The sequence below is a fragment of the Somniosus microcephalus genome, chromosome 10 (assembly GCF_052327205.1).
Source record: "Somniosus microcephalus isolate GS21.2 chromosome 10, FLI_Smic_1.0, whole genome shotgun sequence".
Lineage (NCBI taxonomy): Eukaryota > Metazoa > Chordata > Chondrichthyes > Squaliformes > Somniosidae > Somniosus > Somniosus microcephalus.
In genome coordinates this window covers 163,331,456-163,350,739 of record NC_140996.1, presented here as the reverse complement: position 1 = coordinate 163,350,739, position 19,284 = coordinate 163,331,456, and the positions used below count along the sequence as shown (strand labels likewise).

General features: G+C 41.9%; 1 protein-coding gene and 1 long non-coding RNA gene across 7 annotated transcripts in view; one reads left to right on the top strand and one right to left on the bottom strand.

Moving 5' to 3' along the window:
* LOC147111809 (uncharacterized) overlaps positions 1 to 2,860 on the top strand; it is a 50,008-nt gene extending 47,148 nt beyond the window's left edge. Inside the window, exon 3 of the long non-coding RNA XR_015079750.1 lies at positions 2,777 to 2,860. This is a non-coding gene — a long non-coding RNA (uncharacterized LOC147111809). The remainder of the gene's footprint in view (positions 1 to 2,776) is intronic.
* LOC147111808 (glutamate receptor 4) overlaps positions 1 to 19,284 on the bottom strand; it is a 235,621-nt gene that overhangs the window by 167,516 nt on the left and 48,821 nt on the right. For all 6 annotated transcript variants that reach the window (XM_085999064.1, XM_085999067.1, XM_085999062.1 and 3 more), the window contains 3 exons: positions 15,400 to 15,584; positions 6,278 to 6,331; positions 2,751 to 2,912 (listed from right to left, as the gene is read on the bottom strand). In XM_085999064.1, the coding sequence (XP_085855190.1) occupies positions 2,751 to 2,912; positions 6,278 to 6,331; positions 15,400 to 15,584 (401 nt within the window). The remainder of the gene's footprint in view (positions 1 to 2,750; positions 2,913 to 6,277; positions 6,332 to 15,399; positions 15,585 to 19,284) is intronic.

The window sequence follows — 19,284 nt, the reverse complement described above, 5'->3', positions numbered from 1 at the left end:
TGCCGCGGGGGGGGGTGGAGGAGGCCGGGGAAGGAGGTGTGGGCAGGCGGCGGCCGAAAAAGCGGCTGGCCGCACCTTCAGCTTTAAAGCGCCCCACTATGGCAGCAGGACGGCCCCGTTTTCTGTTCGCTGTTTGCGCCCGCTTCGGAGGAGGCGGGCGCAAATAAATATGGGGATCGGCGCGGTTTCGGGGCGTTACGGGCCACCGCGCACACCGATGACGTCATCGGTCCCGGCGCAGCGCTAACGGCTACCGCCGCCAATACCGCTGCACTCAATTTCAGCGCTACCACCCCGCCGGCACAAAAGACCTCTTTAGGCGCTAAGTGGGCGCAAGGCCCACTGAATTTCTAGGCCCTTGTGTGCAAATTGGCTACTATATTTGCCTACATAACAACAGTAAAGTACTTGAACAGTAGCTTCACAGAAATCACAGAAATCACAGAAACCCCACAGTGCAGATAGAGGCCATTTCGGCCCATCGAGCCTGCACCGACACATATCCCACCTGATCCCCGTAACCCCTGCACCAACACATATCCCACCCTATCCCCGTAACCCCATGTATTTAATCCCCCTAACACTAAGGGTCAATTTATCATAGCCAATCAACCTAACCTGCACATCTTTGGACTGTGGGAGGAAACCGGAGCACCCGGAGGAAACCCACGCAAACACGGGGAGAATGTGCAAACTCCACACAGACAGTCGCCCGAGGCCGGATTCGAACCCGGGTCCCTGGCGCTGTGAGGCAACAGTGCTAACCACTATGCCACCGTGCTGTAAAGCACATTAAGATGTCCTGAGAATGTGTTATGGTGCTACATTCTTTTGTATTAATTAATATTTAAATTTAATTGATTCTTAAAAATTGTACCCAGCACAATAAGATAACAACCCTTTTCCTAATTGAACAGTTGAGCTACATTCTCACTTTCTGTTAGAGTTGAGATTCATATAAAACCAACAGGGTTAAATGGAGAGTGATTGGTGCATCTGCTGTGTCAATAATGGCCCAGAACTTGGTGTCGGGGGCTTGCCGCGCGTGCAAGCCCCCGATCTGCACTCACCTTGCGCGCTGACATCTGTATTCTGCCGTACCAATGCACTTTTTGTTCAGCAGGCAGATTTGTCTTCCACATGCACAAAATGAAGCTTTCCCATAGTGCAGAGTAACTGCTGAAAATGGGAAACGGAACCCACCATTGGCACGAGTTCACGATCTTCAAGTGAGAATGCAATTTCACACATACAGGGGACAGTAGGCCTCACTGCAAGACTCACTGTAGGCAGCTATTTCTGCTTGCAGAAGGCGACAGTGCATGCAGATAGGAGTGAGTCACCAAGGCTGTGATCCTAGACTCCTCATGAGAAAGGCTCACCAAGATTAAGAGAGGAAGCAATAGAGAGAGTAAGGGAGAGTAAAACTGAAGGCTTCCCCAAGCTCATTTGCTTTTTATTGCTAACTCCCTAATCACTCACTCACTCATTCATGCACTCAGCCACAGGCAAGCATTTCAGCATCTTGCCATGTAAAACAATGGGATAGATTTTTGTCTTCACCACTCGAGCAGTAAGCTGGCGGAGTGGATCGCCTTGTCATTATAGAACCCACTCGATTAACATTCTATTGATTTCATACGTAGGATGAGTTTGCTCTGTGGATCTGCGCTCATTTGCTATTTGAGACCCAAACTTATTTGTCAAATCTTTACAGACAGAAGAAACTCTCACCTCATCAGTCCAAGCTGGATTTTAAAGCAGGACCTAGAGGTGAAAGGACATTACACCAATCCACTGCAGTCCCACCCCATCCTCTCAAGGACTGTTCACATGTCAAGACTTATTAATGAGATGGGGCTCAGCATCACCAATTATGTAGCTGCAATCCATCTGTGTTTAAGTCCTTTTTATAAAAATGGGGGAAAAATGCAGTTTCTCCTCACTATATAACTCTACCAAGCTGTGTGTGTGGGGGAACACTATCACTGTTTCTGGAGAAGTGCTTGTGAAGTATCCTTGCGCAGCATTACAACAAAACACAAGCAATGACTGGCTAAGAATATGTCATCCGTGCCATCAGGCTAGTCCTTTCCACAGATCAAATACAATCTGCTCCATTGTGAACTTATTCTCCCGAGGGTTAGTTCTGCACTGAACACCCTGTGCTCCCTTTTCTACCATTGCCTCAAAACTGTTCCTAATCACAATTACCCACCTAAAAAAATTTGATGATATTTAATCAACTTCACAGCTATTTTGGAAAGCAAAGGGTTAATGACAATAATAGTTTGATACGGGGACATTACACTATAACACTACCACTCAATGAGGACTGATAAATTGTCTGATTTAAGAAGAAAAATATTAAAAAGGCTTCTTTCTAACGTTCTTCGATGTAATAGGTTTCACAGGCTGTTGAAAGTGTAGTATAGGGAGCAGTTGCTGTATTTTATACTTTTCATCTACTTTACCCTTTTTTCAACAGAAGTAGTTGAAACTCAAATCTGCTGAACAATTTCTAAAACTATTGCCTAGAAATTACTGTTGCCAATAACAGTGGATGAATATTTAATACATGCCTATGCCATTCCTCTTTATTTTAGTGGAGTCTTTAATCCATTTAAAATAAACAGCATAATGCCTGCTGGAGCAATATAATATGAACATGTTAAATGTTAATCCACTGATAGTAACAGGCTTATAAGTGTGTACACTCACTGCTGTCTTATATATTGTCATAACTGTACCTTCAATTGAGCATTGTCTGTTCCAGGAAACTCTCTCTGATCCAGCTTCTTCCAGCGCTGCATGAACTTAGTAACAACGGGTCTGCTGTAATCCACTATTTGGAATCCTGTTACATTCGCTCCTCCATGCATAAATCTATCCAGTGGTATATCCTTGAATCCCTGCAATCACAATAGGAGTCACCAGGCAGTTATGGTCCGATTCAACTCTCCCCATCAGATCCATGGATTGAATAGAACACCATTAGTCTATGAATTTCAATAAAATGTTTCCATCATTCACCTGGTCATGCTGGAATAATAAAATTCTGATCATAAGCTCCATTCTGACCTGTCTCTGTATTAGCCATGGTAGTGCTAAATTTCTCAACTATTTTGAAGACCTGCAATGCTGATTCTTTTCCACCACACAATGCAGGAACATAACACAAGAACATAACAAATAGCTGGAGTAGGCCATTTGACCCCTTTGAGCCTGCTCCACCATTCAACAAGATCATGGCTGATCTTCTACTTCAACTCCACCTTCCTGCACTATCCCCATATCCCTTAATTCCCTTAGTTCCCCCAAATTTATCGACCTCTCTTGAATATATTCAACGACTGAGCATCCACGGCTCTCTGGGGTAGAGAATTCCAAAGATTCACAATCCTTTGAGTGAAGAAATTTCTCCTCATCTCAGTCCTAAATGGCCAATCCCTTATTCTGAGACTGTGACCCCCTTGCTCTAGATTCCCCAGCCAGGGGAAACATTTTCTCAGCATTAACCCTGTCAAGCCCCTTTAGAATTTTATATGTTTCAATTAGATCACCTCTCACTCTTCTAAACTCCAGTGAATATAGGCCTAGTCTACTCAATCTCTCCTCATAGGGCAATCCCCTCATCACAGGAACCAGTCTAGTGAACCTACATTGCATTCCCTTTAAGGCAAGTAGGTCTTTTCTTAGGTAAGGAAACCAGAACTGTACACAGTACTCCAGGTGTGGCCTCACCAATGCCCTGTATAATTGCAGTAAGATTTCTTTGCTCTTATACTCTAATCCCTTTGTAACAAAAGCTAACATACCATTTGCTTTCCTAATTGCTTGCTGTACCTGCATGTTAACTTTCTGTGATTCATGTACAAGGACATCCAGGTCCCTCTGAATGCAAACATTTCCCAGTCTCTCACCATTCAAAAAATATTCTGCTTCTTTGTTTTTCCTACCAAAGTGGCTAACTTCACATTTCCCCACATTGTATTCCATTTGCCATGTTCTTGTCCACTCAATCAACCTGTCTAATATCTCTCTGCAGCCTCTTTGCGTCCTCCTCACAGCTTACTTTCCCACCTAACTTTATATCATCAGCAAACTTGGATACGTTACTTAGTCCCTTCATCTAAGTCATTAAACGTGTTCAATTTTGCCCACCAAAGTAACTCACACAGCCTTATGATCTGATCCTCTCACCAGCCTGCATGCACTTATAGCAGGGTGGAAACTCTGGACCATTTTCCCCTCCCCAACGAATGGGTGCTGAGGGCAACTTTAGGCACCCTACCTCTGCCCTGGTTGAAATCAGCTAAATCAGCACAAAGAAAAGGATCGAACCTGAGATCTCGCTGGTCTGAATGGCTCACGTAATCACTGTGTAAACCCACTGAGCAGTCAGGGAAATATTTAAATTTAGCATGTAAATAAAGTAATAGAACCATAGATGTTTCAGCACAGAAGGGGGCCATTCGGCCCATTGCTGATTCTTTGCTAGTGCAATTCAAAACTAATCCCACTGACCCACTCTCTCTCCATAATCCTGTATCTTCTTCTTCTTTATATATTTAACAAACTTTCCCTAAAAGAGGCAATGGTCTCCGCTTCAACCACTCTCTGTGGCAATGCATTCCATGCTCCTATATCCTCTGTGTAAAGAAATTTCTCCTAACCTCTCTCATCACTCTTAGTGACAATTTTATATTGATAACCCCTCATCACTGACTTCCCAATGAGAGGAAACAGTATTTCCTTATTAACTCTATCAAAACCTATCATAATTTTAAAAACCTCTATTAAATCTCACTTTAGCTTTCTCTGCACCAAAGGAAATAGTTTAAGTATCTCAAGTTGCTTTTCATAATGACAGTTTTCCATCCTGGCATCATCGTGGTGAATGGACATTCTCTTTAATTTTAATGTCCTTTTTATAGTGGAGCACCCAAAACTACACAGAGTACTGTAAATGTGGCCCAACCAGTGTTTTGTACAAATTTATCATTACTTCTTTACTCTTGTACCCAATACCCCTATTTAAAAATCCTAAAAGCTGTTGACATTTTTATGGCTTTATCTAGCTGCACTCACACTTTCAGGAAATTTTGTATTTGAACCTTTAAGTTTCTTTGTTCATCTATACCTTCTGTGTTTTTCCATTGAGTGTGACATGAATCTTGTCATTCATGTGGAAATGACTTATGAAATGATACTGGGTGGCCTGCAGGTGGTGCTGTCCAGGGAGAGTATAAATACAAGGCCCAGCTTGCTCAGGACATTCTTTAACAGGAACTAGTGAAGGACACTGTTAAAAAACAGTTGATTAAAGCCTTGTTTAATACTTAGACCAAGTGCCTAGTAGTTTTCTTACGTCAGAGTGTATCCTCTCTTTGTTGTACTTCCCAAAATGTAATGGCCTGGAATTTGTGGTCAACATTGAAGCGAAGGTGTTCGCTGCTGGCCCCAAAGTACGCTTCGCACAAGAATCTCGTGATCCCTGCGTTGAGAACTTAGGGTTTTCTGACCTTCAATTCAAATCAATGGAAGTTAGTGGGGATTCCCTTGTGTGAACTGCTGTGACATCAACAGGCTGTCTAAGGAGCCAGTCAAAAGGCAGAATTCTCACAGACAGTGAACAAGGAAGTGTGCAAGCTCTTAAAATTCTATCTTTTTAAAAATGTTAAAGAGAGCAAAACAAAGATTGGGGCTCTCACATGGGGAAAAGGCAAACCTGAAATAAAGATGGACAAACTTAAAAAAAACCTAAAATGGACAAATTTCACACTGCCCAAAATTAAAATGAGTTTTCCAGGTCTTTATCCTTTGTTTAGCAGTAATAACGCTGTCAAAACCTCAGTTACACTGAATCCCTTTGGGTCTAACATTTAGTGGGGAATTTAACAGCGTAATTACTGTGGAAGAATGAAGTTTTTGTCACATTCAATGATTTGGCTCTCTGGGTGGAGGGAGGCATGTGCTAAATTCCGAAGTTGCGGTCAGTTTCAAAGGTGGACAGTTTGCCATCATCCCAACTGCAAATTCAGGGCCATTACCTCACACTTACATTAAATTGCACAATAAATAGTTTATTCATGTCAAAGTCATATTATTAACTCTATGGAATTCTCCCTCCATTCACCCCAGTAATGAATGGACTGTGGTCCACTGTCCAAACCACAAAACAGGGAACCCCTAAACCAAACTTTAGGACACTGAAGTTTAAAGTGAACCTAGATGCTGCTGCTGGTAAATAGTTAGATAATAATCCAGCGCTCACCAAGTTGGCTACGACGTAGTGGTAGCCTCTGACATGTTTTCCGACACTTACAATCTGAGCAAAAAGAAAAAGAAATGTTCATAACAATATTTATCAGTATGCAGTAACACAATGCAATTTACCTTTTTAGTAACTGTTAATGTAAATTAATGGTTTAACTAGAAGACTTTATTTGAATAAGGTTGTTATAAATAAAGGAACTTTGGCCCCAAAACTCCTGGGTTGTAGGAGGTTGGAAATGTGTTTCAACTGTGGGGGTGGGGTGGGGGGCAGAATGTGGGGTGGAACTCTGCCCCTTTAGCCCAAAGTCTGAAATCCTGATTCAGGATGGGAAGTGCAGGCGACTCTTCCACTTTCCCCCTACATCCTAGCAGCAGAGGCTGTTCCCAGGCTACCCAGGAATTACACCCAGTTCACACCTCTCAGGCCCAGCAGCTCTCTCGCCCGCTGTGAGCAGGCATGGGTTCCATACAGAGCTTTCTGAAGGACCCAAAACATATCAATGAGCCGTGGTAATCAACCCCAGAGGGGATTGTTTACCTCAGGACACAGGCTTTAGTTTCCCTGTGGGGAATGATTAAAAACGTTATTTCTCTCCAACTCAACCTTGGGGTGAGTGCCTCTATTGCATTTATAAAAGAGTGGGCAATCACCTGGAGTGTTAACTGGCACATTTCTGGACTACAATGTTGTCTCTAAAGAATGTTAGTTTCAGTAAGTTTGCGAGGCCCAACCTTTTCCTTTTGGCCTCTGTGCCCTTTATAGAATGAAAACGCAATTTTATTAATACTGCAAGAATAGGGTCTGCTTTGTATCCCATTAATGCCATATCAGTTGGATTAATTACAGACCTTCCAAGTGTCTTTCACCTCTCATTTATGTTTAAAAACATGACCTATTATGACATACGTCATTTTTGAAAATGAGCAGAGCTCCATATGTTTCAATGGATTTGCAATCTGTGTCACTCTTGCTGATTATAAATGTTGCTCCCACTATTCTGCAATGTTGATGGCTTTGTTAATTATATTCTGTTATCATTTTAAAAGTTACATTGATCCCACTCTTTGTCGATGCAGCCATGAATATTCCACTGCCAGTTTATGCGCCTGGCTTGTGGGGGGAAGGGAGCGAGAACTACAGAGGAAGATACTGCAGTCTAGATTGGTTAGGCTCAGCTGTTTCTCTCTGGTTATCTTCTGATGCATGTGAAACATACCCGGTAGGGAAAATTAGAGTTCAAAAAACGGAAAGCTGAATTATCTGTGATAATATTTTACTAATAAAACAATGATTGTTGTATTAAAGGGAGCTGTGTAGGTTAATACATTCATCATACAAGTAATAAAAATGATCTTTTTGACAATTTTTGACAATCTGGATGCAGAGATTTTTTTTTACAAATTACTAGATATGTAGGAAGTAGGTAGTATAGATTGACACAACTGGAATCAGCTGCTTTTTTCCAGTTTGTACAGGGGAAATGCACAATTTAAAAATAATTAGTAGGAAAGTGCTATTTTGGACTTTTGTAATGATTAAACTTGTGAGAAAATCACATGAGAAAATCAAATGACAGGGACTGGATAATCAGAACGCATTCATCAAAGATGATATCACCCCGGCAATAGTGTGATTCAATGTTTAAACCAGACTAATGGCACAATACATGAGTGATGATCATCCTGGGATCAAAATTCCTGAAGTCCCGCTCCGATGTCAGAAGTGCAGCAGGACAGGACTTCCATCCACATATTTTCCTTTACTTATATCCCATCCCAAATAATAGGGAGGAGCCATTTGAATAATAGAGGACGCACTGTGCCAGTACTCCAATGCTACTTAAGTGCCTTGTCCCACGGAGCCAGTGGGATTTCAGAGCGACACCTTGCAGTTCCATTTGCGGGGGGGGGGGGGGGGGGGGGGATGGGGATGTAGGCTGGTCTGGTGTAACTGCTGACCGGAAATATTTTGCCTCGTCCTGGGTCCCTTGTTGTTGTGCCGCTCGGCAAATGCAATAGATGTCTCTTGAATCATCGAACATTTGAACATTTGGTTATGGCATTGTGGGGTCCATTCAGGACACCTGTACGACAAGTCGGCCTACTTCGTGCAGGCGTACTTGCTGCTTGGTGCACGTTGGGCGGAGCTGGCAGGATTTCCGGGGGAACCTGGCTTTCCTCCAGTCCTGCCTCCAAGTATGGTGTCACGACAGGTGGGAGGGCAGATAGACGAAGTATGAAGAGTAAGGAAGTCTTGCTACAATTGTACAGGGCCTTGGTGAGACCACACCTGGAGTACTGTGCAGTTCTGGTCTCCTTATCTAAGGAAGGATATACTTGCCTTAGAGGTGGTGCAACAAAGGTTCACTAGATTGATTCCGGGGATGAGAGGGTTGACCTATGATGAGAGATTGATTAAATTGGGCTTATACTCTCTGGAGTTTAGAAGAATGAGAGGTGATCTCATTGAAACATAAGATTCTGAGGGGGATAGACAGGGTAGATGCTGAGAGGTTGTTTCCCCTGGCTGGAATGTCTAGAACTAGGGGGCATAGTCTCAGGATAAGGGGTAGGCCATTTAAGACTGAGATGAGGAGGAATTTCTTCACTCAGAGGGTTGTGAATCTTTGGAATTCTCTGCCCCAGAGGGCTGTGAATGCTGAGTCTTTGAGTATATTCAAGGCTGAGATAGATAGATTTTTGGACTCTAGGGGAATCAAGGGATATGGAGATCGAGCGGGAAAGTGGAGTTGAGGTCGATGATCAGCCATGATCTTATTGAATGGTGGAGCAGCCTCGAGGGGCCGTATGGCTTACTCCTGCTCTTATTTCTTATGTTCTTATGTTCCTCTGTTGGAATTTATCAATCAGGCCTGAAAACAGTGAAAAACCAGCGCAAATGTGATCCGCCACAATCCTGCCCAACCAGGATTGCACTAATTCCATGCCAAAAATGGGGGGGGGGGGAGTTTTAACCTAACACCTGGCAGGAACTGACTGGATTGGATCCACTGGCTGTTTTATGTCCATTGAATTCAAAGGAAAGTAAAATCTGGTGGGGTGTAAATTGGGTGGTCAATCTGATCCCGTCAGTTTCCCACTGGGTGGGTTAGGTTGAAATTATCCTGATGGTGTGGAATTTCAAGGGTCGTATATTTAATTTGTGCATTTGAAAAACAAAATACAGAAAAAGGACATCCACCTTGTTCATTAGGTGAATTTATTTTCCAGTTGTTTATTTGCCGCGATCATTGGAATCAAATCACAGCGTGCAGCAATAACACAGCTCTGTGTCAGGATTCAGTTCCAATGTGGCAGCAAATAGAAAAACTGGCAAAAATAGTTGAAAGAAAGAAAGACTTACATTTATAAAGCACCTTTCATGATCTCAGGACATCCAATAGTGCTTTACAGTCAATGAAATACTTTTGATATGTAATCACTGTTGTAGTGTACAAAACACGACAGCCAATTTGCGCACAGCAAGTTCCCACAAACAGCAATTAAATAAATAACCAGATTATCTGTTTTAGGTGTTGGTTGAGGGATAAATGTTGGCGAGGACACTGAGCATGCCCCTGCTCTTCTTCAAATAGTGCCTTCGGGTCTTTTACGTCCACCTGAAAGGGCAGACGGGGCTTCGGTTTAACGTCTCATCCGAAAGACGGCATCTCTCAAGTGTCAACCTAGATTTTGTGCTCAAGTCTCTGGAGTAGGACTTGAATGCACAACCTTCTGACTCAGAGGAGAATGCGACCACTGAGCCACGGCTGACATGGCATTGAGAAGTCAATAGAAAGGGAAATCATGCAGAGTGTATAACGGGCGTCTAATCCAAAAATGCCCATTTTATGCCCCTGACGATGTTGAAAGTCCCAGCAATGTTGCTAAGGTCACCACTGACTAGATGGGGCAGAGTTGATGGTCCTGATGGTCTTTTCTTATTTGTAGTGAGTGAAGCAGATTGCAAGAATTCCTAGGTATCAACGGCCTTGTCAAGTGAAGGAAAGGTCAGTGAGTGTTGGTAGTGGGGAAGCATAAAAGAATTGGGAGGACTTTCAATATCTTCTCTTCCTGTAATCTTACATCAACCTGAATAACAAAATGGGTCAAAGATAGTAAAAGACAGAGGCCCTGAAATGCTGCCATAGTTTCGCAGGAGACCAAGAGAACCTGTGCAGGGCCAGTAACCAAATGACTTAACCATAATAACAGGAGGCATAAGGCCAATAGAAAAAAGCTTGATGGGTCCAATGGAAGATACAAATCAAATGTAAAGTGGAAGGAGCATGGGTGGAAGAAAGACATCAAAATGGGAAAACTCATTGAAAGAGCAAAAGATATCAACCAGTAAATGAGCCAGCTGTAAATCTTACTGTTATAGTCAATGCCCTGTGTATTAAATATCAATTTGGCTAAAAGTATGTTCATGGCTATAAGCCACTGTGAGTTTTAATTATTACTTAACTTGTTTCTGCTTTATGGTGCCCTTTACCTTTCCTAAAAAAAGGATTATTGGGGGTGAAATTGTTCTGCGTCAAGAGTGCAAAACAGGTTCATAGTGAATTGACAACCCGTTTTACACTACGCCCAATTTTCTTTACCAATGGAAATTGAAGTCAATAGAAATTAACATTGGGAGAGATATAAAAACAGGCTGCTGATTCTTGTTGCACAAAGTCAAAATCTATCCTTTTGTGTCTAGCAAAGTAAAACCATGTACTAGGCTTGGTTAAACTTTGAAAAAAGTTTTCAACTTGAGGGATCTAGTCAGTGCTGATGGGCACATGAGCACACATCTGTGTTTCATTTCCAGGATGTCTATTCTCAAAGGGACAATGAATCCAGTGAGAGGAAGCCTCTTATCAACTTTGGCAATACAGCCTAATCCTCTGAATGATATCACCTTTTTTGTGCATCTCAGTTTAATTCCTTTAACCATTGCAGTGGCAAACAGGCTATTACTTGCACACAACTGGAGGGCATGCCTGGTTATGCAGTATGGTCCTGGGATACACAGAATTAAGATGTATCCCACGATGGACAGATGCACATTCAGCTTTAATGAATTCACAATAAACAGAAAATGTTTTCATTCAGCAGAATTTGCTATCTCACTGGCGTGTTTTATGTTTGGAATTGCTCCAAAAGACCAAGCTGATTTATTTGGTCTCTATCATTTTTTTCTGCCGTTTAGCAATTTGCTTACAAGATCCAATTTATTATAGCACAAAAGATTTTCTTGACAGATTCTACACTGGTGATACTTTAGTTTACAGTAACATTAGTAACATGTTTCCTTTTCTTATCCCCTATTTAAGTTGCTTTATCTGAATGAGTCCCATAACACTATCTATCCACAAATGCAGAATAGTCAACTTTCTTACAAAGCTGTTTTCTGCCTGTTGTCTATACTGATTTTCAGAGACATTACATAACTAATCTGTATGTTTCTATCAGCCTGACAGGTGTTTACCGCATCTATTGCCCCCTAAATGTTTTAAAGCTAATTGACCCAATTTAGCCCATTTCCAAGACATTTTGCGTTTGCATGACCCCATATAAAGACTTATCATTGGTGTTCTGTCACAATTTTCCATGATCATGACAAGATAGTATAATTCTTACTGTTATCCAGCTCATATTCTTTGTTGTTGATCCTGAGTGGATAACTTAATGATGGAGGGGGAAGGGGAAAGGAGAAGGCATCAAGTACCTTGGAGTCTAATGGAGAGTGTCCAGTCCATGGTGGTCTAGTGGTGCTTTGGCCTTGACTTTGTGAAGACATAAGGGTAAATTCAGCGAGGTTCCATTCTTGATGCAGAGCCTCATTCAATAGGAGCATGGACCACAAACTCAGGCATGGAGGTCAACTGACATGATTCACCCAGTTCTTCAATACACGCTCCTGTAGAACGAGGCTCCACTTCCTATCGTGTCATGTTTATATAAGAACATAAGAACTAGGAGCAGGAATAGGCCATTCGGCCCCTCGAGCCTGCTCCGCCATTCAATAAGATCATGGCTGATCTGATCTTGGCCTCAACTCCATTTTCCTGCCCGCTCCCCATAATCCTTGATTCCCCTGTTTTTCAAAAATCTGTCCATCTCCGCCTTGAATATATTCAATGACTCGGCCTCCACAGCTCTCTGGGGTAGAGAATTCCAAAGATTCACGACCCTCTGAGAGAAGAAATTGCTCCTCATCTCCGTTTTAAATGGGCGACCCCTTATTCTGAAACTATGCCCCCTAGTTCTAGATTCCCCCATGAGGGGAAACAGTGCAGAAACACTTCAGTGGAAGCCTCTCGAGAATGCATGATGACCACAAATTTTCTGTTTATGTGGTACATGGATTTCAGCGTACTAGCAGAAATGCTGTTACCAGAGTTAGCGCTTCCAGTGGCAGCGTCACAATATCGGTGCAACATATATCTTTCAACTCCTACATCAAAGTCTAATAGACTCAAATGTTTAAACCTAATGCTAATAACTATCACCACCTCATACAGTAGGAGCTGAGGCTATCATTACATAATACAGTAGGTGGGCATTTCTAATCATCAACACTCATTTAATGCTTTTAATCTCATTAATGTAACTAGGAGCACTCTTGTTTTCAGATACGATTTGTTGTTGCATAACACAGCCGTAAGTGCAGCAACCAGTAGCAATGTTTGCAGTGTTAACACCAAAACTGGTGGAGTAACAGGTAATGTATGATTATTTGTTTTTAAATAAAATGTGGAGTAAATAAATGTAAAAGTTTGCAAATCTGTACAAATTAATTGAGACTAAGATAAGATAACATGCTTTTGAAATGAATTGAAATGGAAGGAACGATTGAATCATGGTGGTGTCTTGCAGTGTTTAAGGTCACATGTTTGCACATGCTCACACAGCTATATGCAGTTTGTCATTAAGACTAGCAGTTTGAAGGATTTTATTTCTCCCAGAGTGGTGATATATATGGATTGGATTCCTAACAAAAGCTGTGTTAATAAACTACCGCAAAACAAAGTGGAACTAAAATATCTGAATGGGCATCAATGGGCTATTATATAGATAGGTATAGAGTGAAACGCTGGAACTTTTCAAGGGAAACAATGGAGGTATTGTTAGGAGTGGGGGTGAGGAATATTGTCTGGAGTATTATCCCCCCCTCAACCCGTTTGACCTATCTGCAGGCTTTGACACAGTCGAACACGCCATCCCTCTCTAACGCATCTACTCCATTGCCTAGCTCGATGGGAGTGCCCTCGCTTGGTTCCACTGTTACCTATCCAGCAATGGATTCTCTTCTTACCCTCCGCACTGTTAGCTCCAGATTCCCCCAAGGATCTATCCTTAGCCCCTTTCTCTTCCTCATTTACACATTGCGCCTTTCAGATATCATCCACAGACATAGGGTCAGTTCTAACAACACCCAACTCTACCTCTTTTCATTCCACTACCCTCCACCGCCACACCCCCACCTCTGCCCCCCCCCTCCCTCCCCACTGCTTGTCTAACATCCAGGCTTGCATGAGCTGCAATTTCCTGGAACGAAATATTGATAAGACAAAATCCATTGTCTTTGGTCCCTGCCACAAATTCTGTACCCTTGCCATTGACTCGATCCCCCTCCCTCATCATTGTGTCAGGCTGAACCATGATTTTTCACAGCCTCAGTATTCTATTAAACCCAAGATGAGCTTGCAACCCATAGCCCCTCCATCACAAAGACTGCCTACTTTCACTAACATTGCCTGCCTCTGTCCCCACATCACCCCAGCTGCTGCTGAAACCCTCATCCATATTCTTTTCACCTCCAGACTCAACTATTCCAAATGCTCTCCTGGCCGGCCGCCCATCCTCCACTCTGCAAATTTCAGCTCATCCAAAATTCTGCTGCCCTTATCCTATCTCACACCAATCCTGCTAACCCACTGCATTTAGAGTTACCAGCACTGAATCCTGATTCCCCCCCCTCCCCCACCACAGCATCTCAAATGTAAAATTCTCATCCTTCTGTCTGAATACCTCTCTACCTCTGTAACCTCATCCAACCCTACATTTACTCCCAACCTTGAACTCTCCATTCCTCTGATTCTGGCTTCTTGTGCATTTCCTCTCCAACTCGCTCCCCCGCCCCCCCCCCCATTGGCAGCCATACCTTCAGCAGCCTAGACCCCACACCCTGGAATTCCCTCACTAAACTTGACTTCAATGGAAATGAAAATCAGGAGAGATGTATAGCGGGAGGCTGAATCAACATCGCCTGCTTTTCACTATCGCTCTAAGCCAAAATTACTCGCATAGGTAAAAAAATCAGCAGGCCATAGATCTGAAACCTGTCATTGGCTTAAGGCCCATGGAAATCAGTAGGTAACTTCCACTGCCAAGGATAACTCTTTTATTTAAATATAGTCACAGAGAGCTCTTGTAGTCATATCACCTGACTGCAGCATTGCAGTATAAGATAGATGTGTGTAAAATACCCACAGGCCTGAATGTTTTGACACTGTCAGGTCCCAGTCTAATATGTCTGCAAATAAAATGTACTCACTGTTGTAGTCAGACTGTCAGCAATACCATTGGTTTTATTTGTACCAATTTTTAAAGGATCTCACATATTGATGCATGGCAGCAACTTGTCAAATTTGGTTAAAATTCATTACTTGTGCTTTAACAGGAAGCAGAGTGCTTTCAAAACAATGCATGCATTGCCTGATGAGAAGAAGCTGCTTAAACATTGTTTAAAATATGACAAACACTTGAAATTTAATGAGGTGGCAATTGATATTCACAGATGGACTTACAGCAGATAGAAAGATAACGTCACAACTCGATTCCTTCTGCTTCTGCAGATATGTAGTGACCTTTTCATTTTTCAAAATATGAACATCCTTTCTTCTGTACAACTTCACAGTATTCTCAGAATAAATTGATCAATTCTAGTCTTATTTTAGCTTCGATTTTGATGTCCTACTCCAATCTCAAAGGTATGCATTACCAACAAGAACTTGTACAGAAGGTGTGATCAGTTTTCCAACTGCACAATTTTTCTGCAATAAGCAGCATTCAATAATTTAGATGAGGAATGCATTACTAATATTCATTTGAAATCAATAGCATTACCTGTTCCATAATGTTGTGGAGCCGCTCTACTTCACAATCTACCACAAATCTCTTTTCCTGTTTCCGTTCCAGGTCTTCTAAGAGACGTCGGTAACTAGCATCATTGAAATTCTCAATGCAGATAGCACTGACTTGCCAGCCATTCTGGCCTGCTTTTTCCATAATCGACTGCAGTATGGAATAACCTGCAATAGGTCATAAATCAAACTTTATTTAAGGAAAATGCAGCTTTTGGTTGATGGTTAATTATAGAGTTTAGTGGTGGCTAACGATATATCATTGTTTTAATGAATGAGATGATCTAAATAAGGAAAAGGTCTTGATTTGATGTATACCTCTTCCTCGGGAAAATTTATTAAATTGTTAAAACAAATATTCCATATTTTCATTTCAGCTCCTCCAATGCCACAAGGAAGAACTTTGGATGGGACAATTTGAGGTGTGAACACCTCCACAGGCAAAGCACTCATCATTGTTTATCAGGAAATGAGTATGGGGTGGTGGGTGTGGGGGGGGGGGGGGTGCTGGCCCTGCTAATTCCCCTATCTGCCAAAGTAGAATATATAACAGACACATAATTCACCAGTTATGAGCTTGAGCGGGAACTTGTGAAGCTCACTTAATAAGGACTGGCAAGTTTCAATTCTTTATTTTCTTTCAACCAGAAAATTTCTGTGCACAACAGTATGATTATGACTGAAAGAGCTTTGATTCATGGAAGGTTTTACCCATCTCTTTGTGAAGATATGTCACTGTTCTAAAATGAAGCACTGAAAAGTAATTGTTTTCATGATTCTAGACACTGACATAAAATGGTAAAAACATGTAAAACCAGAACCCTTTTATGATCCGCAAAAGTTGAATCCGATTTGAAGTGTGGCTGAGAGAAGCTGTGTTTTGTTAAATACAATGAGATAAAGAAGTGTTTTAGATTGGTGTAAAAACAACACTGAGGGATACAGGGTCAGTCAAGGAAGGTCACAAACTACAAACGTCAATCAAATTACCTCAGCAGGATGACAATAACTAGGAGACTATATCTGACGAGTAGATTTATGTATCTATTAAACATTTTGACACATCTTCATGCAATTATTTCCAAATACATGTTAATGCCACGTTTGCATAAGAACAGTGCTGGAGAAAAAAAAATCTAATTTTCAGAAGTGATAGCATAAAGCATATTATAGATGGTTCTGCGTCAGCCTCAGGCAAGTCAAACCTATGACATATTATTGCACAGTAGACTGCATTGATTCTCAGAAACAGCACATTGCAGCATCATCAAACTGCATTGGGAACTGGAGATTGAAAGCCAGTCTTTTAGTAAGAATTTATTTATCACTGATCCAGCAGGACTTTGATGACTACTTGGTTTATGACCCTTACTTTTACACACACACAAATACGCAGACACGCACATATTTTACATCCAAAGGAAATAAAAAATATCGTTGAGTTAAGTGGATTTTAACCCTTTTGCCGTTGTATCGATCTGTTCACTGATGACGTGGTGGTGTGTTACTGCTCAGCATGATCAAAAATACAGTGATTTATTTTTATCCCTTTTACCCCTTCAAATCCCTGCCCTATGCTCCTAAGAGCACTGACGCACACTGTGGTACTTTTCCATAAATGTCAGCCACTCTCCAAGTAACCATTGTTCATGTAATAGCCTAGACAGTGAGCTGTGCCAAGGGTTTTAAACAGGGAGGTGGCATCAAAGCCAAGCATAATTCTGTCCTCACCTGACACCCACACCTGTGCATGTTCTAGCAGAAATAACTGGGCAGCAATCAAAAGTGGGTGCCTTGGTTAATTTTTAGTCTGGGGCACTGAGGTAAATTGTAGTGCTCCAGCTGAGATTAGCTAACTGAGCACAGACTGAAGGTGAAACATAGGATCTTCATGGTCTGTATGTTGCTGTTTCATACCCGACAGTGTATTTACCAACTGAGCCAAAGGAAGCCTGGTGAGGCTTTTTAAAAGACACTTTGTACAAATTCAAAGAAAATGTATGCGCTATTGCTCCTTTTATCCAAAAATGAACAAATGCTCAATGAATGGTTGAGACAATTTATAGCACTTTCTGGTTACCAGCTGGCTCTTGTTGTCACATTGATGTATTACTGATACACTAGGCCTTAAAGCCTGCCAATCTTTAATTTGGATGCTGGATTCCTTCATAATGAGATGTGTTTCACACTATACATGCTCTTCTCTGGTTCTCTCTTCCAACTTCCAGTAGCCTTTTCTACAATTATGCAACACATAACATCTAATCATTTCAGTCTCTTCACACCTCTTTCTATTTTTGAACTTTAACACACATTAATGTATCAGATTCCATCAGCTGTCATTGTGCTCATATGGTACTTCATACCCTGATATTTTACAGATATTCATTGAATCTGTAGAGCAGGATGTACATGTTTCGACAGCACTGCCTGACAACAATTGCAATACTCCCTCACTTCTGTGAACCTGCCACTTTATGTGCTGTATAAACATAAACTTGAAGGAGTGGGGAGAGAACAGAGACCGCCTTCCAAAAACATACTGGGGCCAAAATTTCTCAGCTCTTCTAAAAACAAAACTCCCACTCTAATTTCACCAGGAATGCATTGTAATGACCACAAACCTGTTCGAACTCATATACACCAGGATCTGGTCTTATGTCGGAGTTTCCACAATGACCTTTTGGCCAGGGCCTCAACCCACTCCTACCAGCCACTAACTTAAGGGGAGGGGGAAGACTCCCTAAATCGGGCCAAGTGTTGGCGTAGGTACACTTGATTTCACATGGCAGAAGTGGGGCTGGCCAGAGGCAACATTAAATTTTTTTTTAAATGTAGCTCCCTCATACAGGGGACTACTGGAGTCAGAATATTGTACCTTTCCGGGATCTGGATCTGGCACCCTCCCACCATTCCAGCATGTGCTTCCAACCTCTTTGGTTGAAAGGCCTGTTCATCCCAGTACCTCCCCTTGACCCCACAGACTTTGGTAGGGTGAACGGCAGAATTGACATGACTGCCAGAATCACAACCCGAAGAAATTTTTTTAAAAAGACCAGCATTTATTGCCCATCCCCTAATAGCTCATGAGAAAGTGGCGATGAGCCGCCTTCTTGAACTGCTGCCGTCCGTGTAGTATTTCCAGGGCACTGTGTTTTTTACGCATTATAGTGCACCCACATATAAAAAAGTCACATATTATATGTACGTTTCCCTGTCTTTGTAAAATTTTTACATATAGCACATAATTGTACAAAACTAGCAAGTGGGCTTACAGCTATTTCTAATGCACTTTGTGCATTATCTCCTTCGGTTCATCTCACCAAGACATCTTTTCTGCCAAGAGTGTAAGTGGACAGCCGGTTCCCAAATCATCACCTATACCCTCAGTAGCCAACCAGTAGGAGACACTGGGGACTACCCTGCCATCACCCTCACCCTCAGATTTTCCTTCCCCGTAGCTTCCATTTGCAACTTTCCTGCTCAGCACAGGTCAGATCAGATCAGATCAGGCACTGAGCAGAAGGGGAAAGTGAACCTATTCTTATCCTTCACTTTGTAGCTCTGAGTGATCGGTGCTGTAGTATTCAGCACTGCCTCACAACAAAGTATCAAAAAAGAACCAGCGTGCCAGCTAGAGCCAAAAATCAAACAGTCCTCGCTCCTGAACTAAGTGGAAGACAACATTAGACAGTTCATCAAACACCGAGAAGTAACTAATAACAAAAAATAATTTAACATGTCCTGCCTTATTTAGAGTACTTGACTGACAAAAGTTTATGTATTAAATTTTATTCCAATGTTCAAAGCCATAACAGTGTAGGCACATTACAGGCATTTCCCCTTATACTTGAAATCTAAACTGAAG